Source organism: Apis mellifera, linkage group LG15 (assembly GCF_003254395.2).
Source record: "Apis mellifera strain DH4 linkage group LG15, Amel_HAv3.1, whole genome shotgun sequence".
Classification (NCBI taxonomy): domain Eukaryota; kingdom Metazoa; phylum Arthropoda; class Insecta; order Hymenoptera; family Apidae; genus Apis; species Apis mellifera.
This window is the reverse complement of record NC_037652.1, coordinates 4600048-4626597: the sequence shown is the minus strand read 5'-3', so window position 1 is coordinate 4626597 and position 26550 is coordinate 4600048. Positions and strand designations below refer to the sequence as shown.

At 43.6% G+C, this 26550-nt stretch overlaps 2 protein-coding genes and 1 long non-coding RNA gene across 3 annotated transcripts; all 3 read right to left on the bottom strand.

Annotated features, from left to right (window-relative positions):
• Window positions 1–11592: 11592 nt before the first annotated feature.
• Window positions 11593–14104, bottom strand: LOC102656509. The gene is made up of 2 exons (XR_003306131.1): window positions 12597–14104; window positions 11593–11904 (listed from the first exon to the last, which is right to left on the bottom strand). It is a non-coding gene; the product is annotated as an uncharacterized LOC102656509 (long non-coding RNA).
• Window positions 14105–20880: 6776 nt separating this feature from the next.
• On the bottom strand, window positions 20881–22476 carry LOC726229. The gene is made up of 2 exons (XM_001121985.5): window positions 21717–22476; window positions 20881–21643 (listed from the first exon to the last, which is right to left on the bottom strand). Exons 1-2 carry the CDS (start codon window positions 22270–22272, stop codon window positions 21387–21389), a joined length of 813 nt encoding a protein of 270 aa, XP_001121985.1. The 5' UTR covers window positions 22273–22476; the 3' UTR covers window positions 20881–21386.
• A 1705-nt stretch (window positions 22477–24181) lies between these two features.
• Window positions 24182–25243, bottom strand: LOC726206. The gene is made up of 2 exons (XM_001121961.5): window positions 24932–25243; window positions 24182–24830 (listed from the first exon to the last, which is right to left on the bottom strand). The coding sequence occupies exons 1-2, from the start codon at window positions 25136–25138 to the stop codon at window positions 24294–24296; spliced, it is 744 nt and encodes a 247-aa protein (XP_001121961.1). The 5' UTR covers window positions 25139–25243; the 3' UTR covers window positions 24182–24293.
• Window positions 25244–26550: the final 1307 nt, after the last annotated feature.

The following is a 26550-nucleotide window of genomic DNA, read 5'->3' as shown; positions in this document are numbered from 1 at the left end:
CTCGAAGTTTCGGAGGTTCGTTCACCTCTCTCCTTCCTACACTCAAAGAATCCCTCCTATACACATGTAGGCCAGCCCTAAGCTCGTTACCTTGCGCGTAGAGGCCTGTCTAGGAGAGCCAGCCGTCTCTCTCTCTCCCCTATCTCCCCCGAAGACGGTCGCTTCAATTCGACATTCCATTCCATCCAGGGTCCGGCCCTTCTTCGCCTCGTTGCAGTTGGTTTGGAAATTCGTTGCCTGCCTCGGCTCGAAGGAGATCGATCGCTCGTTTCGCCTAGCCGGCCGTCGCACGACCGGGTGTCCTTGCGCCGACACGATTCCGTTCGCGCCGATCGATCCGCGGACCGATTACGTCAAACACGAATGCTCAGCTGAGCTCCGCGGAAGTTGGAGGAGGTTGGCCGTGAGATTTACGATTTTTCCTGCTTCCCATTTCGAAATCCGAATCTCGATCGTTCGATCCATTAAGTTCGATGGAAGGATGAGAATTATCGAGGGTCAAGGGTCAGACTCGAGCTCTGTTCGATTTTCGATCTTTTAATCGATTACATGCTCTTGATATTTATTATTCCTTTTTTAACGGTAAAATTGTATTGTTATTACATACGTTACAGTAAATATAATTGATTAAACGTGTAATCGTATGTAAATGTTGCGATATATATATATAATGTTTTATTGAATAGAATGATTCAGCGTTTACCATAAACGCCAAGTTTTTTTCTTCTTCTTTTTTTTTTAATGCTAATCTTATAAAAATGCGATTAGATGTTTTATGCACGATCCTTATTCAATTTGTGCTACTCTCGAACTCGAGATTTTAAGATTATCCAAACGTTTAACAAAGCGAGGGGAGAGAAAATATCGATCGAAGCTTTCACGAATTGAACGTTTTCGAGAACAAGAAAATTCTACCGCGTTTTAAATATAATTCGAAATAATCGGATGGTTCCCCGGATTTAAACTTTATTATTGATATCGCGAGGGCCAAAACGTTCGCATAAAAGCGGATGGAAATTCGCGGAACTGGCGAGGCGAGCCGTGGAATCTTCAGCTCGCGGGCATCGCGTGGCGACCTTTCGCGGCATCGCGTAGGTGGCACGAGCTAGAGAGAGAGTTGGAGGAATCGAAGAAAGAGAGAGAACGCAAGCTGCGAAGGAGGCTGAGTCGAGGGGAGGGGGTGGTTGAAAAGGCCAATATCGGCACGATGGTATCTGGTGACTCTGGCAGAGGTAAATGGGCCAGGGCCGTCCTCGTGGTTGTCGCTGGTCGTGCGGTCGCGCAACACGAAATTCCCTCCGACTTGGAACGTGCGTCTCTTGCTTCTATCTTAGAACGAACGATATCACGATTATAGCCAACCAGGCAATCATCATCGGGATGTGTTCGATGTGCATCGAAGGTCTGGCCGGACAAGCGGCATAATGCCAACCAGTGGCATTTACGCCGGCAAGACCACCTTTGCCTCGACTATTCCTCTCTCCTTCTCTCTCTCTCTCTCTCTTCCTCGTCCTCTCCATTCCTCCCGTTTCTCCGTCTCTTCCACGCGAACGGGAACGGTCTCCGTCCATCGTTCTACTCTTTCTTTTCCATCCCTCTTCTTTCTCCCCTTCCCTCCTCCTCGGCCTACCGTAGTACCCGCAGTCATTCTCTCGATCTTTTTCCTTCTTTCCCTCCGTTTCGATCGTGGCACGAGGTGCACGAGGTGCACACCAGCAGCTTCTTTAGCGTTCCATTACAACTCCGCTCCGCGGTATGCATCGCTCTCTCGCAACACCTACGAATCGCCTAGGAATTCCACGGATTCTGACACGGTATTTCGTGAAACGTGATATTTTTATTACTCTACTATAAGCACACGGCATCATCTCCCTTGTTATCCCTCGGATACCTTGAACGGAGGAATCGATAAGATCGATCGAATTCCGAAAAGAAGAGAGAGAGAGGGAAAAAAAGAAAAACCCAAAAGAAGAGACCCAACTTCTTCTCTTTCGTCGAAACCTCTCCTTTTTCTTTTTTTTTCTCACCATCCATCGAGGTGATCGCGTGGTGATGCTGACCTATGGTAGCAGCACAGAAGTAGCGGTGCGTCGCTAAGAAGCGGCGGCGGCGGTGGTGGTGGTGGAGCGGCTCGCCTTGACGAGAAAATCACGTGGCCGCGGGAAATGACTTGTTATATAAACTAATGATTATCCCGGTACTTGTGCATTGCCTCGATGTCTAAACCAATGGGTATCCCGCGCAGGTTGACCGGTACCGTACCTACCGTGCGGATCCCGATACTACTACTCCTCTTCCTCCCCTTCCTCCACTGCTCGAGCGAGCAAGTGGTAAGTGTAATCGTGGCGCACGGTGAACGAGATGGGGACCTCGTGCACGGCTCATTATCGCGGCAGCCTCGTTTAACTTACCGGTCCGGGCGAGATAACACGCGAGATAACGGATAACGCCCCCGAGACGCCGCTCTAATAATAATATACGAGCCGGCCACTTCGATCCTTCTCTCTCTCTCTCTCTGTGAGCAGGAAATTCAGCAGCCGGCTAAGAAGATAAGGCCCAAGGAGATCGAGATGTCACGTTGGAACGCGAGATTCATCTACTACGGCGCGGTTAACTTCCTCGCGCGATTACGATATGTATATGCAAATATCGATATCGATCGATGTGACACAGGCATACCTTTTTGCTCGTGGACGAAACCAAGTTGTAATAATTCCCTCGATTATTCTCGTTCGTTCTTTCTCGGGAATATATTTGACAAGATCGAGAGTCGGTTTTGTGAATGAAGATACGTGGTTGGAATTTTTGTAATTTTCGAAGAATATTCTTTAATATTATTAATTTATAGGAGGCGAGTAAATTTGAAGGATTATTCTTTTACGATTTGATAGAAAATAAATAAAAAGGCAAATTATATTATGGAAGTTTAAGGAGGACCTTGGCTCGCCGCGTTCGAACGGATTGGATGCCACCTTTCGATTACCGATCTCGGTCTAGGCATTTATTAGCTTTCAATCCGGCACGAATTAACCACTGTTACGAAACTACTATTAAATCTACATTAGCCGTCGTAAGGACACGATTACTTCCACGTTCCTTCTTACAAATTATCTAGTCTATCTGCATCGCGAAAGAATAGTTTCACGATATCGCGTCCACGATATCCATCATCGATGGATTACTACTTTCACGATCGTCCCCTCACGAATTCCTTTCTCTGCATAGAAATAATTTCGAATCATTAGATGATTTCGCATCGGTTCTCTTTTTAAGTATTCGCCGTATATAAAAATACGAGGAAATCGTATTCCGTCTTTAATGACGCTGGATAAGAAAAATAGATGAATAAATGCGCGATCGTTAAATCGTGATTATAAAACGACCAAGGAATCAGGGAGGAGGAGGAGGAGGAGGAAAAGGAAAATCGGCGCGCAGTCATAGAACGCAGTGGAGAGATATCGGGTAGGGCATGGAAGTAGGTCAACGCGGTGTGGGCAAGAGACGCGAGAACCAAGTTCAGGGGCGAACTGCAGCGCCACAGCGGCTTAGCTTAGCTTCTTCTCTCTCCAACTTGTGCATACGCGCACCTCCCCTCGAGAGGGAGAAACGAGACGGCGGAGGCGGTCTAACGGACTTCACTCTGCCTAGTTTTATTTCTCCCCCGCAGCGTGCGCCCGTTCCATCCCCCTGACGCCTTCTTCTCACACATAAAACGTCGAGAGACAGAGAGAGAGAGAGTTTTCTCTTTCTCCTTGCCCGTGATCCTGGCCTAGACGACTTTCTCTCCGGGAGGAGGGGGAAAAAACGTCACGTTTTCGTCGGGACCAACCGGATGGAAAGTGCAAGTAAATGGCACGATTTTCCGAATATAATACGTGTAGTTCTCTTTTGATAAAAAGTATCCAAGCTTAAAAATTATTTATTTACGAACGATTGAAGTTGATTTCGATCCAATTTATTCCTATTCTATTCCTACGTGCTCCACACGTTCCGATCCTTTCCTTCCTGATTCTCCGGAAGAGTCTCGCTTCCAATTACCGAATCGATATCTCTCTCTCTCTCGTCCAAGGATCGGCAAGAGACGGATCTGTGACGTGCGCGACCTCGGCGAGGTGGTCGCGAAGGCCGTTTCGAACGCGGAAGATATATCGCGGCGATCGGCGATAATGCTCGGCCGTGGCTCACGTTGGCGAATAGACGGGAGCAGGGAACTGGGTTGCTGGGTAGGTGGGTGAAGTAGGTGGAAAGGTAGCTGGTAACAAAGCTCTCCTCTTTTCGAAAACCGATTTTTTTCCTACCTCGATCGATCGACGGAGAAGATTTTGGCGAATCGAATCGAAGCATACACGAGGGATTAATTAATTAATGGAGGGGTGGTGTCTATTATATTTCGCTCACGCGGCTACTCGAAGCCAGGGCGTGGTTTCTCCGCGCGCTTTTTACTAGAATGCACCAGGCGACCTTCGCTAGGATCAGGATATTCCGCTGTTATGCTCCCTGTTCTGCCGGTTCCCTCACCCACCGTCTCACCCTCACCGTCACATCCCGTGCCCACTCTCACCTGACACGTATATATGTATTTTATAGATCCCGTTTCTTTTTTTTTTGTATAATAATATCCACGTTTTAATAGCGTATTGACGAATAGTTTCAAGATCGTTAATTGTAAGTCAAGCGTTAAGGGTAAGTGGAACGATAGAGTCCGCCACTGTTCAAGAACGAATTCTTGCGAATTGATAATTCGATGATTAATTTTGAATTGTACTTTTAAAGGAGGAGGTTTCTTAAATAACTCTTTCTATTGGAAACAATGAGGTGTAGTACAAGTAACGTCAGCGCATTTTTTTTCTCTTCTTTTACAGACAGACCAGCAACAACGTCACTGCCGTTCGAGGAATCCGGATCGTTGCGCGATCGGATCGAGCTCGCGACCGCGATCCACGCCCCTCGAGAAACAGCTAGAAAGGGAGGAGAGAGAAATATACATATATATGTATATATATACACATATACATGTATATAGAGAAGCGGAGGAAACACACGAGAATGGAAGCTTCGCACTGCCACGAGCATCAGTCACCAAGCTTGCTGTTGTTCTTCGTTCAACATTATCATCATTCGTCGAGGAAAGCGAAAGAGAGGATTGGATATGCGTTATACGTTGTTCGAAACCCTGAATCGTCATCGTCCATGCACCCTTCCATCCCCACCTTTCGACGATGATGATGATCGATCCGCAGGATTGCCCGTTTTTTTGACGCGTGTTCGTTTCACCTTTCTCCATCGGTCCCGTCGAGCCCGCATTCGAGGGAACGAATTTCGAGATGTTACTATTTTTTATTATTATTATTATTAATTATAAATAATTATTATTATTATTATTAATTATAAATAATTATTATTACTATTATTATTATTATTATTACTATTATTATTATTATTTAAATCTTATCGTTAAGGGGGCACCGTTATAAATATATATATATATAGATATATATATAAATATTGTACATGTATATGAAAACGTAGGTGCGGACCAAGGATCCTAAACACACGATAGCCGCGAAACTTCTTCGTATCTCCCCGTATATTGAAAAATTATTGTCATTAAACTCTCGTTCGATAGTTACTTTGGTTACTGTATAAAGACGCACACACTTAAACACGTATGCACGTAGACACGGACACTCGAGGAGTCTCTCCCTCTCTCTACAGTATGTACACGATGACGCTGAATTTACTTAAACGTTTCTCGGCCTCTGCCCCCCTCGTTACTTGTATCCAGTCCCATTCCAGAATGGGTGATTTAATATAAAGAGGAGCTACGCGAACGGTTCGGCCGGCCACGTTTCTGGTTAAATTCAGATTCTTTCGTTTCCATTTTCCTCCCCGCCCTGTGCGTTATTGGCTATTTTACCACAGGCCATTATACTCACTGCACCGCCGCTATATCGCCTGTTACGCAGCAATTATTCGCCACTCTCCATCCTCTATCGGCCGATAGAGCCGTTACAGAGGCGCGAACATCGGAAAAATACACACACATCACCCCCCTCTCTATTATCCTTATATTATAATTTATACTTACTTTCTCTCCCAGGGCGAAACGATTGAATCGATCTCCAGGAGGGATTCGTTTTTTCTTTTTTTCTTTTTTTTTTTTTTCTTGTGATCGATGGATCGTAAACCCGAGAAACGAGAGACTCCAGAACGGCGCGGACGAGGGAAGAAATATCGTCCTTTCTTATAATCTTTATGTATCGGCGCCTTATTAAATTACCACTTAAATTATTCTCACTATTTCTATTTCATACTTTTAGAATATATTTATTTGAAACAAACTGCGTATGTGTCTTCTCTGTCCAGTTTCCCTATATATAGATTCGTTTGGATCTCACGAAAATTTTAAGGATATCACAGACACAGGAAGACGACTGCGGCGCCAGACTGGGTCCAAGCTTCTTCGAGGAGGAGGGAACGAAGGAAGAAAAAAAGAAGAAGAAGAAAGGAAAGAAAAGGATTGCCTATTTTTCGTTTCAATCCGCTCGCATTCGAGTGTTCGTTGACCCGCTCCTGCGCGCTCGCCTACGTGCTCGCCTTGTGCACGCGAGAGGGAATGCGCGCGGTTTTCTCTCTTTTCCCACCTCTTCCCTTTGCCCATCCTCCGTTTCCTGTCTCCTTCTTTCTTCCCTTCTCTCTCTCTCTCTCTCTGGCCCCCGTGGTCGTCAGGAAGCAGTTACCGCGTGGCAGCGCGCATTGTTACACATAAACTTCTTTCCATCGTCGGCGATCCCCGCGCCGAATGCTTTTGCATTCCACGGGCACGCGCGCCGCCTTTTTTCCGCGGGGACAGCCTCGCGAGTGGCTTCGCGTTTCATCATCGTATTCTCCTTCTTTTCGAGTTACTTTTATTGGACCGATTTATTTTTCCCTCTGAAGAGAGAAATATTGATATCGATGGAGTGGTTTGTAATTTCGAGGGAAGTTGTTGAACGTGGAAGATTGTTCTACTAATGTAATTGTTCTACTTATGTAAGATAAAATTTTTCGTTTGAAGGGAAAGCTTGTTGTTGGGAAAATACGTTCTGCGCGAATTGGAAGGTAGTTTATGAAAATAATACCAGACTACCCATTCTTTCTTTTTTTTTTTTTTGTAATATAACACGGATTTATGATATGGTTGTTGCGAGAAATCGTAGGATTTGGACAGGATTTGGAATAATTTGTAATTGTGTTCATTTTGTAAAATCAAGGAGTTTTTTATATGGAAGTGTAAACTAGTTGAAATGTATTTTATCTTTTTCTCAATCTAACCCCCTATATATTATTAATACGTTGGATCCTGTATGATGATATCTGAGTATCTTTTAAGTATATTCACTATTTAAGACTCTTTTTTTTATCTTCCTACCAAAATATCTCCAAATTCCAATTACATTTATAAAAAACAATACGAAGATTGAAACTTAATGCCTTGCCTAATTAACAAGTGAATAAAATCGCATAATTCATCTCGATCTGTCGATAAAAATTGTACAAATTTCTGCAACATGCGATTGTATGACGAGTTTAATTAAATTAAATTGAAAAGAAGAACGATATTTTTTTCCAAGCAGATCCAAATTCAAAAAATAAAATCGTCGTAACTTACAAGAAAAAAAAAAAGAACTCAAACTGATTTTCTACCAAAACTGTCACCGTCACGACACAACGAAAAACACGATCCTCTTCATCATCGATTGTAATCCATCCCAGCAACGAATACGCGCGTCAAATAATTAGAAACTGCATCGTTATCGTCACCGATGTTACGTTATTTCCACCACGATTAACATTACGCGATTCGATTGTTCAACCCGCGTTAACGATCTCTCCTGGACGTTCCACCTGGACGTCCTCCTCCTCCTCCTCCTTTACCTTACCACGGCACAGATCGCGATCGCGCGTTGCAAAGAAGGAGAACCGAAGCGAGAAGAAGAGGAGGAGGAGGAAGAAGAAGAAGATACCGAGGAGAGAAAGACGGAGAGAGGAAGAAGATTGGAAGGATTTGCTATGTGTGTGGTTACGTGCGAGAGAAAGGAGAGATGGCCGAATGCATGGTGTGTAAGAGAGAGGTAGCTGTAACGCGACGTTCGAGCGAGAGAAAGAGAGACACGTAAAATTTCTTTACGTGTATAATATATACACGAGTAGATAAAAATAAATGGATATACGTACATATATATATATTTTTATCTGCATCTATTCTCTGTTCGGGGCTAAGATAAAAATATAGCGTGGCAAATCTGAACGGAAGTCCGTTAATGATCGGTCTCTCGTCGACACTTCCACGCAGCGCGAGATAAGATCGGTGAATTGGTATATCATAATGGCGGCGTTTGAAGTTTGAAGTAAAAGTTAAGTGAAAGGAAAGTTGAAGTTTCCCCGTGTGCTCGAGTGTGAAATATATTGGCCGACTGAATACCTAGTCGACTTATCATCGATCAATTCGCTCGGCAATTAAGGCAAATTTGTTTAGATTTCGAGAACGATATTCGATTCTTATCGAAATTGCACGAGTCAACCGAAATGGAAAAAAAAAAAAAGAAAGAAATATTCAGAATTCTTCGATATTTCTTCTTTTTTTAATTTTTCACGAATCAGTAAAGAAAGAAAATCCGAGGAAAGAAAAATTGTATCGTTCATTGTCAAAGTATACGTATCGTTGTATTGGACGCATCGAATATTCTCGATAATCGATAATCGATACGCGATGATCGCAGAAATCGCAGGGTATGCGGTTTTGTCGCCGCATCGAGCGCACGTGAACGCGTGCCAACGTGTATATCTCTCCTCCGTCATGATCCTCGTGACCTTTCTGTGGAACGCAACGATCGATGGATCGATAAGTTTGTTACCGGAGGTTGCGGCGGGAAGACCGTGCTTCACCATTTTCCTCCGCTAATATCGAATCTATCCTCCGTTTAATTAGCGGCGACCAACGTTCCTTCTCACCTCGAAACAAGAGGGGTGGGTGAACAAACAAAAGAAAAAAAAAATAGTAAGAAACAAAAAAAAATATCTTGGCGTTTGTATCATTTTCTCTCTACACTTTGTTCCTCTTCGTTGCCCTTCGCCCTTCTCTTGCAACGAACGATCAAACGGCGAGGGAGGGGAAAAAAAAGGAGAAAGAAACGATCGATTGTTGCTTTCCTCCTCTTTCCTCTTTCTCACTTTTTCTCCTCGAGACCGCTTCCTGCGCGCCTCTTGTTGGCCTTCGAGATGGAAATATTTTCGCTGACCGCGCACTATCGCGATTGAGTCATTTCTAAACAGGGCACGTTGATATCTTGTAGGAGATTAAAAAAAGAAAAAAAGAAATTCGATACTCTCCTCGGAAAATAAATATATTTCGCCCTTTTTAATCTCTTCTTTTGTACCCCCGTAATAACTGCCAAAGAAAAAGAATCGATTGCAATTGATCGACAAGTTCGAGACAGCGATAATATTCTAATATTTTTAACTATATATTATATTACATACTGTAACGCTATATCCATTCTTAAGAGAATCCTTCTACGAATTTCTTCGAAATAAAGAAGAAGAAAAAAAATCTCGGATCCTCTAGAAATTTCTCGTTATCAACAAGAGACAAGATTGGGATTGCGATTCGAAGCCTCGAGAGGCGTATCGGCGAGAAGAATCGCGAAATCTCGGGCGCGTGGCCACCCTCGACGCCCGATAAAATCGCGGCGAGGCGCGAAAGGGGGTAATTTTTGCGGGCCACCGCGACTAATCGCGAGGGATCGGCGATCGGCGGCGGCCGGCGGCGGCGGCGGCGGGGCGGCGGGGCACGTGGCACGCACTTCTCTCCTCTCTTTTGTTTTTGCAGACCTCCAGGCGACTCGGCACTAGGTTACTGGGTTCTCTCCTCTCGAGCTCCCCGCTCCTCTCCTTCCCCCTTCGTCCTGCCGGCTCCCTCCCCACCACCGCACCACCTTCAACCCGGCTCCTCTTTCCCTCGACCCTGGCACGGCGTGGACGCCTGCGGACCGAGGTGCATACCCCGGATATGCGACGATGCACCTTCGCTTCGCTCGTAACGTATTTTTATTTCTTGTTATCCAACGGGCAACCCGATCCCCTATTTCAATTATTATACGGATGGAATAATTTCTGAATAAGTTCTGCGAGTATATAAGAATCGATATATTTTTAAAGTCGTGCAAATTGAAGCTTTAAGAGACTTTTTTATTCGTTACGTATAAATTAATAAAATAACGACGATTTGTTCCGTTTGATGTTTAGGTTTGGACTTGAAAGATGATTGGTAAAAGGAGATCAGAATGTACGATATAACGGTATCGTGTCAATCTTCGTTTCGTTGAATTATTTAATAGAGTAAATTTAGAAAAAGTCGTTTCGTTTATTTCGAGGTTTTTACCAAATTGAACCTGGAAAAGAATACGAATCAACTTTAGAACAATTCTATTCTATTTCTTAAACTAATAAATATCATTCTCTCTTTCAATTATATATATATTTCAATATTTATCGTATCCAATATGCATAATTCATCTCAGGAATTTTATTTATCGGTAGATATATAATTTAAAGATGAAAAAAAGAAAAAGCGAGAGAGTGACATTCCAAGTGAGCAAAGTCGAGGCCCCGTCCTTGACTTCCGGCAAGAAACAACGTTTTTTTTTCTTTTTTTCTGATCTATCTAGGAACTAGTTGTTTCTGTAGCGAATTTTCTTGCTCACTCTTGGGAAGAAAAATCGAGCAACCTTCGCTCCCCGGCCGTGTTCTCTCTCCGCATCGGATTCTAATAACCCGTTTCTAATAATTTTTCCCCCCTTGACTTGTCCTTGCTTTCCTCTTCGCGAGCGAGAGCAGTCGGAGAAAAGGCAGAAAAAGGCCAAGGGAGCGTTATTTTTAACGGTCTCAGGTAGGATCGAATTTTTCGCGATCCCGTTATGGGACAACGAGGAAGGGGGAGGGGAAAAAAAAGAAGAAGAAGAAGAAGAGGAGGAAGAAAGGAAAAGAGGGAGAATCCTCCGTGACCTCGAGGGACGCAGCGAGGTGCACCGAGGTGAACACCTCGGAGAGAAAAGGAAATTTGCAAAATTATTACGGTTAGCGACCTTGCATCTCTCTATTTCGAAATCCACGGGGATCCCTTCCCCGCCCCTTCTTCGTTTTCAAGTCCGGTCACGTACCGTCACTTGTCTCTGTTCTTCCTCTCCTCGTTTTTCTCGCCGATGTTGAATATTCTGGTGAACTTTCGACGGATGGAACCAGTTCTCCTCCGCTCGACGAGGATGGAACGAAGGGAGGGATCAAAAGTCGAGGGAAGAGTCGTTCGTGAACGATGAAATTTTCTTCGAAATTTTCCCTGTCCAAGAACGGCGAACGAAATATATTTAAATAATCTAAACAAGTGATCGAATCTATTCCGAAGAAACGTGTTTCAACGATCGTTTCAGAGATATCCTCCATGATTGAAAAGTAAAGAAATCGTTGGATAGAGGGAGGTCTCGTTCCGTAAAAATGAGGGGGGGGGGAAAGTACAAGGATTTTTGGCCTAGAAAAATAAAGAACGCTCGGAAATTACCTGCGACAGCCACGCTTTAAAATCTTTACACAATGCTTTAAAATCTTCTTTCTTGGAACTTAATTATTTTCACGCCATTTTTACAATTCTTTTCATTCCGAGTGAAATCATTTCGTTTCAAGAAACGAAAATTTCAAATGAAATTCGAAACATTCTCTACCAAATTTCGACGAATTTATCAATATTGCCATAAATCTTGTCGTAATCTTGCACAGTGTTCAAGGACTACAACGATTTCTATCCACGGGGAGTAGTCGCCTCGACTAGATTATTGACACGTTGTCCTTTGGAGCGCTGGAAGCTTCACTCTGTAAAAAGTATAAGAATTTTTTTGATTCCTCGAATAATTAAGTCTTATCTGTTCGAAGATCAGCTCGAGACACAACGCGGTCTCGTGCAATGGAATTTTAATAATCGAGCAATGTTTAATAAAACATCGATTTTAAAACCTCAAAAACTCCACTCGATTAATATTTTCCAATTCTATATATCATCGCCACCTTTCCCTTCACATTCCTCCATTTCCACGTCCAAAAAAGCACCGCGTTCAAATTAATTCCCCTCCCAAAAAAAAGCGAGGTCCATTCCCAGTTGAATCTAAAAAAAGAGAGAGGAAAAAAAGAAGCAGAACGTTTCCCAAACGGGGTGCTCGTGAGAAAAAAAAGACGCAGCCCCTCGAAACGCGGAAGCAGCGCGTGGATTACACGGATCACAGTTATGGACGAGGGTTTCAAGGAAGCGGGCGAAGAAGCGTCAACAAAGGGGGACGAAAAAAAAAAAAAATGGAGAAGAAGAGGAGGAAACGCTGCAACCACCCACCACAAGGGGCAGCTTGATGGCGAGCTGACCTAACGGTACCTCGGTAACCGCCCTATCATCGAGGGGGTAGGGAATAATAAAAAAAATCGAGACGAGAGAGAGAGAGAGAGGGAGGGAGAGGAGTCCAGGTTAGCCTCAACCCTTCCGCATACCGTTTAGAAAGCGGAGAGATTCTTCTTACCTAGCCAACCCCTTCCTCAATTTCTCTCGAACGTCTTTCTTCCGCCAGATTTCGTGCCTTTCTTCCCTTTTTTTTCTTTCTTTCTTTCTTTCTCTCTCTCTCCTTCTCTCGCGCTTCTTTTCCAGATCCACCACTCGATTCCAGCTTCTTTCTCCAGCCAGGTGCCTGGAAATTCGCCAGCTGTGGTTGTACCCCCGTTTCCTGGCGGCATACGTGGAACCCGACAGCAGGATGGTTTGTGTTAAACGATCGCGTTAAAGGGGCAGCGGCATCTCGTGATTGATCTCGATAAGGAATTACCTAAGAGAGGGAAATTAATCGAGGCAGTATCGTGAGAACGTGGTCGATTCGATCGACCACGATCTTCGTGTTTTCTTTCTTTTTTTTTGTGGATCGTGTCGTCGATCTCGTTTCTCGATATAAATCGTAAAGGCAACGTTTCCTTCCATCTTTGGGAAATCAAATTAATTGGTGTACAAATTACTCGAAGAGAAATCTTAAAAAAAAAAGAAAAGGAAAGTTGAAACATCGCGGGTTCATCGAAGAAATATTCCACGTTGCCTAATGCGCGAGAGCAAAGGAGCAAACTAATAAAGCAAGAATGATCGTTCTCTCCGAGATCGTCGAAGGTCTCGTTGCGCGTCACCGGGAACGTTGCATAAAGCAAAAACCGTAGCCGTTGAAGAAATCGACGACCTAGAAGGCGGGCAAAAAAAAATGAAGAAAACGACCTTATAGAAAATGGCTTCTGTTGCCTACGATAATTACCTTACCTTGCCGACCCGAAACAATACTCGTTTCCTGCTATATCGAGTTATTATATTTCAAAATTTTTAATCTTTTCGCTCAATTCTCAAAAATTCACAAGTGCATCAACTATATGTTTCACCATTTGTTATACAAAATATTCTAATCAGATTGGTTTAAGTATCTCCTCCCGTGAAGGAAATTTGTCTCAATCCGAGTTACATGAATTCGAACGTCATATCCACCTATTTACACCTGTTTCCCCTCCGTGTTCGAGTTATCTGTCCGATCGATCGACCGGTCGGGTTGCCGTGACACAGGTGCACTTACTTCAGTTCGTCACGTGGCGAAAGGAAAGAAAGAATAAATAAAAAGAAAGAAAACCTCCTCTTTCATCCTCTCCTCTTTATCTCTCCCCGTTCCTCCACGTTTTTTCTCCACACTCGTTCGTATGGAGCCGTGTCACGCGAGAGAGTGTACGAGGGCTGAGCCTCTCCGCCCGTCTTTTCACGTCCGCGGCGTCCCGGTATCACTTTCGGTTTTAAGGAAGCCTCCCGCGGCGTCCGCGCAGGAATGCATGAAATCCGTGACGACACCACGAAGGAATCTCCCTTTCGAATCGACGTGGACGCCTTTCATGATAAGATGCTTGCCCCCAAAAGAAAGAAGGGAAAAAAGAAAAAGAGAAAAATGCTTCGACTTACTTACATCTTCGTCCCCTTTCATCCCTTCTTATCTCGGTTTCTTCTCTTGGCCATGATCGAATGGCCAGGTTGTTCCTTTTACGATGGCCACGAACCGTGATAAGTTTGTAAGGGGAAAGAATCTCTTCATTCATTTAAGAATTCTGAAAATCTGAAAATTACAAGTTGAATGATTCAATTTTAAAATTTGTTTGACTTGAAAGTCTCTGAAAGAAAGTTTTCGAATGGAAACACGGGAGAAACGGAAAGATGTTCGCGTGGTTTCCACCCTCGACGGAGAGTTGGCGATGGAAGAGCGAGGCACGTTCTCGGCCCGGCTCGGTGACCCTTGAAAATATGCGGATAAGCGATAGGAATTCTTCGGTATTCGAGGCGGCTCAACATTTCGTGACGCATCGATGCTCGGGGGAGACTCGTTGTACGTAAGTTAAGCCGGCTGTGGAACTGTGGGCTTTAACACAGGCGCCTTAATTACACGCTGTCCTGTTCCTTCGCTAATCGCCGCCACTTACCTGCTCTGTCGAAACGAGCCCCGAGGAACGGGGGGTTGCCGCCTTCGTTGTGCAGCCTTCGCCGGAGACGTTAGAAGAAATGCCTCGAAGAGATGACGCCCAAAGACGATAATTATTCGAGTTTACAAGCGTGCATGATTGATATCTTAATTCGCGATTAAACATTGCCCAGGGAAATATTTCAATTAGAGTGCGTAACTGATGAGCCAATATTTGCGAAACATCTCCTCATTTCTTCGTTTCCCACGAACGGATGAGCCATGGAGGAGAAAAAAAACGAATGATTCTCTCCTTTTTTCGCGTGAAATGTATAGACTTTTATCAGAATAAATATATATATCTTCTTGTGCAAATTTAAATTTTCCACGATTCGATATAGCGTTACGAAAGATTAAAATCGTCTTAATAGTCTTGTTTCAAAATTTTTCAGGTGTAGATGATGGCTGGTGGTCCGTGAAGTCCAGTAGCTATTCACCGACACCACTCCATTTACCAAACACACTGCCCATTGATCCATCGAAGAGCGGTGATTGCAAATCATCCGTGTCGGCTCGTCTAGACGAGCGATTCAACCCGTCTCGATCGCTAAACCGGCGATGAATGGGCCAAGTATACGCGAAACTGAATGGACCTACTTTTCAGCACACACGCTCGATACGATCGTTAAATTATCCAACCGACTCCCCCTTTTCGCCGATATACTCATTTCACTCACAATGGCAACGCAGGCGGCTTGGTGATCGCGTTTTTTCCTTTCACGTCACGGTTTATCGGTTTCTCATGGGCTGTCGCGATGATCGAGGACAGTGTGAAAAACCAGCCACCCCTTCATCACTATATATATATATATTTATACATCATCGGTTTTTATTCTCGATGAATTCCGACCAGAACGAAGCTGGGCCAAGTTAATTAAACGTCAATTGATCGATTCACGAGAGAGATGCGGGGCCCGTCTATGATTAAAAATCGTGAATTCCAACGATCGTTCGACAGGGGGCCTGATATTTTATCGGGAATCGCGCAACGATCGATTGCGCAAGCGCGCCTCTTGAAAAGTCCCCTGTTGGAATGCAACCGGCGAGGACGGGACGAGAAAATGCGAAGATCGAGAACCGGGGTTGAACGAGATTAACGAGAGGCTATTCTTCTTTCTTTCATTCGTTGCATTTGTACATGTATAATTGGTGGATGGATATATCGATAAATGGAGAATTTTTCGTCTCTCCATAAATAGAAATTTAATGGCAAGTCGGATTCCTTTCTTCTTTCTTTAAAAAAAAAAAAAAAAGAAAAGAATTAAAGGAAGATTCGTTGAATTTCCCATCGCGTCCCGGGCAAGGTCGGGGAGCAAATAAATTAAATTTGCCCGTGTCGTTCCGGAAGGAGGGCCATCGATGGCCGTCGGACAGGTAAACAATTGGAAGCGAAAGAACAATGTTGCAACCTCTCGTTTCGAAAGGCACCTCGATCCTCCGATGAAGATAATGAGCGGCCGATAGGCATGGCCGAGGTGTTTCGTGGAAGGTATCGGGCGAGTATCGGCCGTTTATTCGTGAATGCGAGAAAGAGAGTTTGCGCAGGTTCACGAGTAATGGTTTACGAGCAACCCTTCGACGAAAGAGAATAGAGTCGTTAGCGATTGTCGAACCGCTGATATCTCGCATCATTTCACCTTTTACCTGTGTCTCTCCCGAGCAGCATCTCCACCTTTCTCCTATTATTTCTTTTCTCCCCTTTTTTGCTTTCTTTCCTCTGAAATATAGTCCTCCTCTTCTTCTTTTTTTTTCGCGCTTAGACTCCATCGGTTATTTTCTTCCTCTTCTTCGAAAACCGATCGTATCGGGAAACGATCGAAAACGCCACCTTTTCCCTCATCTTTCCTTTCCAAACCGCCAGAGATCGACGATAATTTAGTTAATTTCACCACTTTCTTCACTACAGATATAATATCACCGATATATCCGTGCTACACGCTCCCGACTTTGTCCCCTAAATTTTCCTAAATTCACGATCCCATAATCCCCTTATATAGCATGCACTCGAGATTCCACTGGACGGCCTCCGTTCGCCTCCATCGCCAGTCGGTGGCAAATGTCAACCGATGGCACACGCAAGGGAGGGAGGGAGGGAGAGAAGAGAGAAACACAGCCTCAGGGAAGGAAGAGTGGAAAAGAAGAAGAAGAAGAAGAAGAAGAAAGAAACGGGAAAGAGACGAAGCTCGAAGACGATTTTGCAAGGGAGCGAGGGAAATTGGACGAGTCAAATGTCACAGACACACACATACATATAAATATATATATATACACATGTTTATGTACACGGTTCGATTAAATGTCGGCGGGGCACGAGCGCGACACGGCGGCGGCCGTTTGTCCTTGTTGAAATTAAATTGGAGGGAAGCCCAGCCGTGGAAAAGATCGCTCGACGAAACGAAATTACGCAATTCACCGCAAGCCGCATATAAGACGCGTGCGTGCGTGCGTGCGTGCGTGTCCCGCTATATCGTATCGATGCAACGAAGATCGATTTCTCGTTACGCAATCGGCGAGAGAAAGAGAGAGGGAGAAGAAGAGAGAAAGAGAGAGGGATGAGGAGATAGGGAAAGAAAGTGGCGACTATTTGCCAGCCAACGTTCACAAACTTTCTTTCGTCGAAATGCGGGAACACGAGCGAGAACGTTTCCTCCTCTTCCGCGGAGGATTGCTGCTTGGATTTTTTCTGTTCAACTGTTTACTTAGTTTTTTTTCGTGATTGAAATTGCAGTTTCGGGAAAAATTATGAGTATAACTCGAGGAGAGGCTCGTTGCAATTTATGGGATAAAAATTCTGAAGAAAGAAAGAAAAGAGAATGATAGGATATGTTTGGATTATAATGAATGTAATCGAGATATAAAACATCTCTTGTAGAAAATTTAATATTGATTTTTCGTATTATTAAATATATTTGATCAGCTCCTGGTTTTTTTTTTTATATATACGATCGTTTTAATGGAATTCATTTTACGATCTCTTGTCTATATACAATTTCTTCTTCATGAATTTCTACTTCTGATATAACAAATTCATATACCAAATTATATTCTATATAATAGTTAATTAAAATTGCCTGGTTACTTCTGTCAATTATAATTAAAAAAAAAGAAAAAGAAAAAAAGAAGAAAAAGAAAATATATATATATATACATACACGCTTTCCTCCAACCTCGTCATCTTCATCATTCGTACAATGAACATTATTACGAAATACATTCTTTTATTCGATTGTGTAAATAGCAGTTTCAGCGACAGATGCGTAAGAAGGCGGAAGGAATTACGCAAACGAAGAGGCTGTGCACGTTTTCCTTTTCTTTCCTTTTTTCCTCCCCACATCTCTCTCTCTCTCTCTTTCTCTTTTTTCAATCGAGACGAAGAAGATGACGAGAGATCCTCGTTGTCGAAATCCTTGTGTTACAGATTTCCTTCCGGTTGTGCAACAGTCTGTCTGCCCTGCACCCCGTCCTCTCGTTGCCTGCCACCCTCTCGTTGCATTTTACAAAGGATCCGCAGTTTTCGACGAGTTCGTTTTTTTAATAGTTCCAGAGGAGGAGAAAAAAAAGGAGTGGGGGGGAAAAAAAAAAAGGAGGAAGGAACCGGTGCAACGGTTGGTCGGATGGTTGGACGGAGAAACGCCGACAGTTTTTCGATCCCTCGAGTGTCCATGCACACGAGGGAATACAAATGCAGGAAGTTACGCATCCTGTGCGATCGATCTATCGCTCCAAGGATCGTGCCTTGCCCTTTATTCGATCGATCCTGGACACTCGAGAACTTTGATCTTGGATTTACTTTGTGTGTATTTTTATATTTGTATCCCTTAACACGAGTTTGATTTTTATTTTTCTCCACTCTCCTTGATGCACTTAAATTTTATCAATTATCAATTTAGGTTTCAAGAGATGAAAAAAATACACAAATGATAAAAAATTAAATTAGATAAATCGAAGAATAAATTTCTTGAATAATTTTTAAATAATTGACGTAGTAATATTATTAGAAGTTATTAGAAGTTATCATATTTTACATTTGTAGGGAAGAATATGGAAGATTGGACACACTTTCTCGTTGTTTTTATCACGAAACGTTTTTGTATTGGATCAGAATTAATAACTCATTCGGTTATCATTGCCTGGCTAATGACTTTTTCCACGAGGCAATTACTATTAGTCAAAGATAACGCTAATGACATTCTGTTATAACAAGCTGTACGACGAGGACGACGAATTTATGAGTGTACTACAGGGAGAAGGGGGGGGAGGGGGAGGAGAGATGACGATGGTTTCGGTAGACCGTGAGAATGGATGGTTTGAAAAAAACCACAAGGCATTCAGGATGATGACGATGATTTGGGCACAAACGAGACCGAACCGTTGAAGGGAGAAGGTTTCTGGAAAAAGGGTTGCGCCTTGCTTCCGCCTCGAACCGGTCTTTCTCTCGAAATTGATTAAAACTTGTCAAAAAATGAGATAATCCACGTCGTGTAAACGAATTACTCTTTGACTCTCCGATTAATCCGCATTTTCAAAGATATCCTCAAGAATGTCATAGATCTTTCAATTTTATAATATTTTTTTTTATATTTCGTCACAAAAATTTGTAATAAATAATATTTTGATATTATATCGATCGCGCTTATCCTTTCGTTGAAGTCACCGAACATTTACATTCCCTCATATATTATTAAAAGATGAAAACTTATATAATTAAATATTCTTCTAGGAAACATGTTTTCGTGACACACGTTTGCAGACGAATATAAACGAATTGTCGATGGATATATGCAATATAATCAACTCGAAAGTAGAAAATTCTTCAAAATTCTCCAAAATTCAATTTCCATTGCACTGTTTTTTGATTGTAATCGAGAAAAATATGAGCATACGAGTCTTATAAATTTATTCTCCTTTCCAATTTTCCAATTCAAAGTTACAGCTACGAAGTCGACGATTTTCTGTCAATTTTTTCCCATTAATTATCCACCCTTCGAGCCATCCTTTCCCTTCGAATCCCTTTTCCTTCTATGTTTACACCAGTCGAGGAAATCCTGCGGTCAAAGAAGACGTGAAGAGGATTAAGATTCGAAGAAAGGATTATCCACGATTCTCGAGTTAGAACACAACTCGAGAAGGCTTACACCATTGTCATCAAGAAGGATGCTTCTGGAGAAGCGAAAACCCTTTCGCTCCGACACTCGAGAACAGAGAATTTACCTGGACCACCACCTTTCGGATCATAAATTTTTACTGCGTTTTCTGGTCAGTGCGGTTTTTTCTCTACGGGAGAATGGTGAAAGAGAAGGTTGTCTTTGTCGAAAAGGAAAGCTTGCGTTAAGGACGAAAGGGGTGGAGCAAAGGGTCGCGTTAATCCTGTAAATTTAGGAGATTAACAAGGATCTGTTTGCGATTGTACAGTATCCTGACGGATATTTATATATTTTTTCCTGTTGCCGCGATCTTCTCGTTGAAGCAAATTTCGTGATTCGATTTTCCTTGAGAAAAGAAGTTTCGAATTCTCATCTTAGTCGTTTTACATTCTTCGTTCTTTTCTTGCGATGTTATTTCCTACAATCTTTCATTTATTATTCGAAGTAGGCTTATTTCTTGCGTATTTTAAAGATTGTTGGAATTATTGGCGATATTAGTATAAGGAATCGATAAGGAATGAACGTAGTAGAGTTCAATGTCACGTTCCATATTTGATAGGCCGGTAGGTAACACCTGAGATTTCAGAGAAGTGGAACTGGCGCCATCTTCAGCCGGTGTCCTGCAACTTGAAAAGATTACCCAAGATAAATTCGAGTTACCGGCAAACATTCCAAACTACTTTGGAATCCACTATGGATTTTTAATGCGAATTCTGTTATCGATACATTATTGATAAAAAAATTGTTTATTATAAATTATAATTTTTGTTGTTAATAGTGAAACATTATTTCTTTTCATTAATACGAAGTATTCATATTACATTTTTTTTTATAAATTTCAAAATATTTATATAAATATTTAATTAATAATAAATAAATTGAATAAGAAGAATGTAGATTAAACACATATATTATAACAACACATACTTACTTATTTAATTTAATTTTTAAGTTAACTACGTTGTTCGAAAACTATCAGGCGTGCAGCGGTGCAAGGAGTATAGCATACATCGTGGCGCTTACACTTTCAACGCGATCGGAATTATTTCGTTTCAACTCAGGGCCGAATCGAGCCGGGAGAAAGTGCATTCGCCCTGCGCCCAATTGAATTTCATTAATTCCAAGGAAAGACAAAGGAGTAGTGTAATTGTTATTCATATGCTTTTTTATTAACAAATGCGAGGGAGACAATAATAAATAATCGTGCCGCGCGAGTAATAATAATAAATAAAGGAAGCAACAACGTTCCGAGGTTTATTACAAAAAGAAGGAAAGAAATGTATTCCAGCCGCGAGATTCGAATTCTTCTCGAATCGTTCGGACGATTTTGCAAATCGAATTCCTGTTGATCTTGAAAATTCTTCCATCCTCTCGCCGATCTCTTTCTCGACAATTCGAAATTTACACTCGTTAATAAAAATTCTAAACTACAAGTTCTCGCATCGACGAGAATACGGAACTTTCGGACAGTGGATCAAGAATGATCGAGTCTTTGATCGATCGATCGACGATCGTCTAATCGTCAGATTAGATTATTTGGCGTGCGTATTTCTATTCTCTTTGGTCTCTCGATCGTGCGATCGATCCGTCGTTATAAAGTCAGAGTTGAAAAAAAGGGGGGAGAACGAATCGACTATCCATCGGTCTAATAGTTGGTCGAGCTAGCGGAATTGACCGACGACGAGGAGGACGAGGAGGACGAGGAGCCGCTGTAAGAGTTGGACCCGCTGCTCGGAGAGTAGTAAGAGTATGCTAGATTCTGCGCTTCCACACCGTTGGTCGGCGTCCATACGCGGGAATACGGTCCGTTTCCGTCCCACGTGTTCGCCGGATCGTAGCTCGACGTGGTCGAGGGCATAGGTGGAGCTCCGTACGCCGGTGCAGCCGGTTCCATCGACATTCCTGCGAGAGAGAGAGAGACAGAGTTAATCAACTGGAAAATACATGGAATTTACGAAATCAGAGAAAATCTTACCCATCGGCATCATCATTCCACCCTTCTTGAGCAATTGAACAGCGATGAATCCAACGACGAGGAGGATGGCGAGTTTCGAGAGGATCAGAGCCTTCAACGCCTTCAATCCAACGACGGCTACGAGGATCGGCATAAGGGCCTTCAGTTTCAATTTCAACAGGAGCAGGAAGGGCAACAGCAGCTTCTTCTTCAACATTCCCCTCGCCTGGCTGGTGGCCACCTCGTTCCCATTGAACTCGATATCCAGATCCGCCAAACTCCTGCTAGGCCTGTACTTGAGGCTAGCGTCCACGAAAGGCAGGTCTAACCCGTAGTCGAAGCTCTTCAGATACTTGAACGACCTCGCGACTATAGCCTCGTCGACCGTGTCCAAGGATCTGGCCTCGGTGCTCGTTCCAAGCTTCCCGTCCAAGTATCCGAGCACCTCTTGCTTAAGGCACGACAGCCAAGAGTCGGCGGCTATGCACTCGTTCAACGATTTCGAGAGGAAATCCTGCCCGGCCAAACATCCTCCCACCGTGGACACGATCGTTAAGATTGCTACCAATTTCCTCATCCTCTTCCCGATTGATCAAAAATACCAAACCAATATGTATATACGTATATATAATTTCCCTCCTATCTCTCGCGTGTGAGGAAGAAAGAGAGAGAGAGAGAAAGAGAGAGAGAAAGAGAGAGGAAAACAAAGAAGATCCGTCCACCCGTTTGTTTTTCACCCGCGCGTGCGTTTGTAGAGACGAGCGATCGCCGATCGAACTGCGACTGACGGAGGAGTGGCCCGCCCCTTTTATTTAATTTGCCCCCCGCGAATCTATGTTATTCGGTCGCGCATGCCGGGAATCGAAGATCGAAGGAAAATTATTCAAATTTCACTGGCACATAGAGCGGCACCTCTCCCCTCGCGCCTCTCCCTCCGGGTGGTACGTGCGTGCACGCGCGCGTCCCGACGCGTCGCACGATCGGGCGTCGCGTAGAGTGTACACGATGGCATGCGGCTGCGACGGAAACGGAACTTGATCGATCCGCGCGCCCCCTCGAGTTTCTAAGCCTAAGTTTCCACGTACGTACGTTCCTACGATCCACAGGAGGGAAGGGAGGAGGGATTCCAGGGCTTTCGGCCGCTTTGGTATAAACCGTTCCCGTTCGTTACGAACGGGAACGAGAGAGTTTCCTCGCCACGATTTTTGGTAGGTGGACCGTATACGGTAGGTGGATGGTGGAAACGTCGACTGGGTTTTAATTTGGTCGAGCGGTTACGTAGATCGAGAGTTCTTTTTTCTTCTTCCACGAACGATTAGGAGGGAAGAATTGTTTGGGAAACATTTGGGAACTGAATCTTGTTTATCTAGAAATCGATTGTGAATGTTACGTAACTTGTTTTGGGAGATTTGATGTGAAATAGAAGATTTTTCTTTTTTATATATTTATTTCAATAAACGCACATAATTTCTTTTCATTTGTTTTTGTAAAAATGATTTATTTGATTTATCCTGTAAATATGCATACATATATATAAGAATATTTTACGTGTAGGTTACGTGTACGTTCAACGAAAACAAGCGTAAAAGTCACGAAAACATTCCCGAAATAAGACTTAAAATGCGGGAAGGGTACGGAAAGAAAAAGGAAAGCGGAGAATGCGGGAATCTTCGTTCGCGAAGACGAAACTGGATTTCCATTTTACGGAAGAAGTAAAGCGCTTATGGCCTCCGAGTGGCGCGAACTTGGCCGCGTCTGATCATTATCGGGCATAATCTCCTTGCAGAACCGGACTGCGGTTCAGTTTCGCAAGCTCGGATCCACTCGTGGACGATTTTACACGAACATTCCTTTCCCTTCCTCCCTCTCCCCTTACGATTCGCCTGTAAAAACAAACCACTCCTATTAGACTCGATATCGCGCATTTTTCACCGAATCCCCTCTCTAATTGAGATCCTTCGATAACAATGGAAGGTTTTTATTAGAATAAGCCAGTTTCGATGTCATTCTTTCGCTCTTGTAATTGGATTACGAGTACAATTATTAGGATAACATGATTTTATCAGATCGCAGAGATGAAGACGTAATCGTAATGTAACGCGAAACTTAGCGTTTATCCTTTAGGAACGATCTTCCTTATTTAGATCATCCTTGTGAGTTTCTTCCTTGTTAATTTTCTCCGCGAAATTTCTATCATAAGAAACGAGATTTTGCTAATTTACAATCGATATAAACCGTGTTTTCGAATCTCTTAAATAATTTTCTCCTCGTTCCATTACCATTCTTGTTATGCTCTCGACAAACTTTAAGCTTCCAAAGTGTCTGAAATATCATTTGCTCGAGAAGAATTTCCCCTGAATTCTATATTAAAAATTCTTCTCGTGAAACAGATAAAGAAAATTTGGAAAGGAATTTGACAGAATCTCGAATATAACATGGAAATTATCCCATCGCATCCGAGAGAAAGAAAAACAGAATTGGCCGACTTGAATGATATGCAACAATAATAATTTATTAAATAAAGTGTACAGAGGAGGAGAGAAGGAAGGCAGGTATTTTACAAAAGTCGCGGCGATGAACGAGATACCGGGAGTGCGTTCACGATTGCGCGTGCGCCGAGTAAGCGAGATCCTGCGCGAAATCCGGCTGCTCGTCGAAGGATCTGTACTGGGCCTGGTACTCCCACGGCCCGTGCGCGGTCAACGCGGCGCCGTGGCTGTCGGCGGCGATTTTCTTGCACAGCTGGAAGATCGCCATTCCGACGGAGACGATAAAGCTGAAGAACGAGAGTTGAAGGGCGTTCCAGGCTTTCAGGCCGAGGACACCGATCGCAAGCGGGATCAGCGTCATAGCTTTGAGCAGGACGAACACGAGAATCGGGATGACAACCTTCTTCAATTTCGACTTGCGGGCCTCCTCGACGGCGCGACCCCTGCCGAACTTGACGTCGAAAGTGAGCTGATCGTCCTCGATGTTCCTCGCGCTCACCTTCACCGACGAGTCCATCGGCAGTTTGAAGGTCACGTCGTGAGAGGTCAAGTACGTCTGCACGTTGTCCAAGAACGAGCCCTCGCTACGCCCCGATACCTCTTCCACGGGGTACGAGTTCCGGGTCACCTCCACCGTTTCGGACACCTGCGATTCAGATTACGGATGAAGAAAACGAGGAGCAAGTTTGAAACTTTCGATACGAAGGTAATCATTGAACTATTGCCTGATCCAGGGCCGACACTTGCCTTGAAGCTGTCCTTGCGGAAGATCTGGTCGAGGAGGTTGAGGACCTTGAACTTCATGCAAGAGACCTCGTCGTTCTTCTGCGCGCACTCGATTTTCGTTTGATCGACCATCTGATCCATGCTGCTGCCCTTCCACAGGTCGTTTTTCGCCGGCTGGGCCGCGGCAAGGGCCAGGAGGGAGCACAACGCGAGCAACAACAGCTTCATGGTTTTTCCGCTAGGCTGGTGGACGCTTCCGTTTCTCGAGTCGTAGAGGAGGTGGAGCACCGTTTGGACGATCGACGATTGCACGACGACTGTTGCCAATGGGTTGGGCACCAGGCTATTTATACGGGGCCCCCGGTCGTCGTGTCGACGGACGTTGAAGCAGCGAGTAGCGGAGCACCACCGGCCGCGCACCACGTCCCCACTTCCATCCGGCCACGAATTTTCTTTTCGTTCAGTATGGTGTTCGATTATCGAGGCCTCGCGCCTCGATCGTGACGGGAATGCGAAGGGAATGCGCGGGATCCGAGGGAAGCCGAAAGAAAGCCTCGTGAACGGTGTCGGGGAAGGGTCGCGTGAGAGATTATTCTTCCGTCGTCGCCGATTGATTTCTATCGCGTGAACCATTTCGTTGTACGCATTTACTTTCTACCATTAGCGATACCTTCATCGATATTTTTAATCCTATCGCCTTTTTTGGAGTGGATTTATTTGCGTTACGCGATCTCGACGTTATATTTTTAAATCTTTATGATAAATATATTGAAGTTAGAAGAAATAGAATTTGCAATTCGAGGATTATATTTATCATTCTTGCGCTATAGTTGCTTATGGGATATCTCATTTAATATTATTTTCCAAGATTAGTGGTAATCGTGAGGATTGAATTGAAAAGTTGATCGATTGATAAATAATTAATATTTCTTTCTGGATATTTACACGCTACTTCGTATTTATATCTAAAAGGGATCGAAATTGCTCGGATTCCAAAGTGATCGAAAATATGATCTATCATTTCATTAACCTCGATCGTGGTTCGATAATAAAAAAATCCGCTCACGCAACAAAACGGACGAAACTTTCGAATTATTTGGCCCCCTATAATACGCAGCATCGTTTCAGGTAGCAAAGCGGAAGTGGCGTGCGCACGCCGGCCAAGAGTTGAGAAGACCCTTCATCCTTGGCACCAATGGCACCGTAACATTGGCATTGAACCGATCGTTCATTCACTCCACGAACACGACACTTTCCACACGTTTGCCTCGTTAGCTCGCGCGCTCCCCACTCCTCCCCCTCCCCTCTCAAACGAACAGAAAATTTTCACCCTTTCGCGTTATTTTCACGAAAAAAAAATAATAATAATAAACCAAACTAATTTCCTAATCTCGAGAATTATTATTAGAATTCTGTCTGTATAAATAAATAATTCTGAAATTCTAAAGGCGGATATAAATGAATATTTAAAAAGCGATCGTTTGAACGAATGTAAATTTCATCCTCGAAGAAGAAGAGGAGTGAATCGAACCACGTGTCCCAACAGACTCTCTCAGGCAAAGATTCTTCTCTCTAACGCATCAGAAATGCACGTTGCGTGCGAGTTTCTCGTGCGAGAATGCACGCGTGGGGTTGCTACG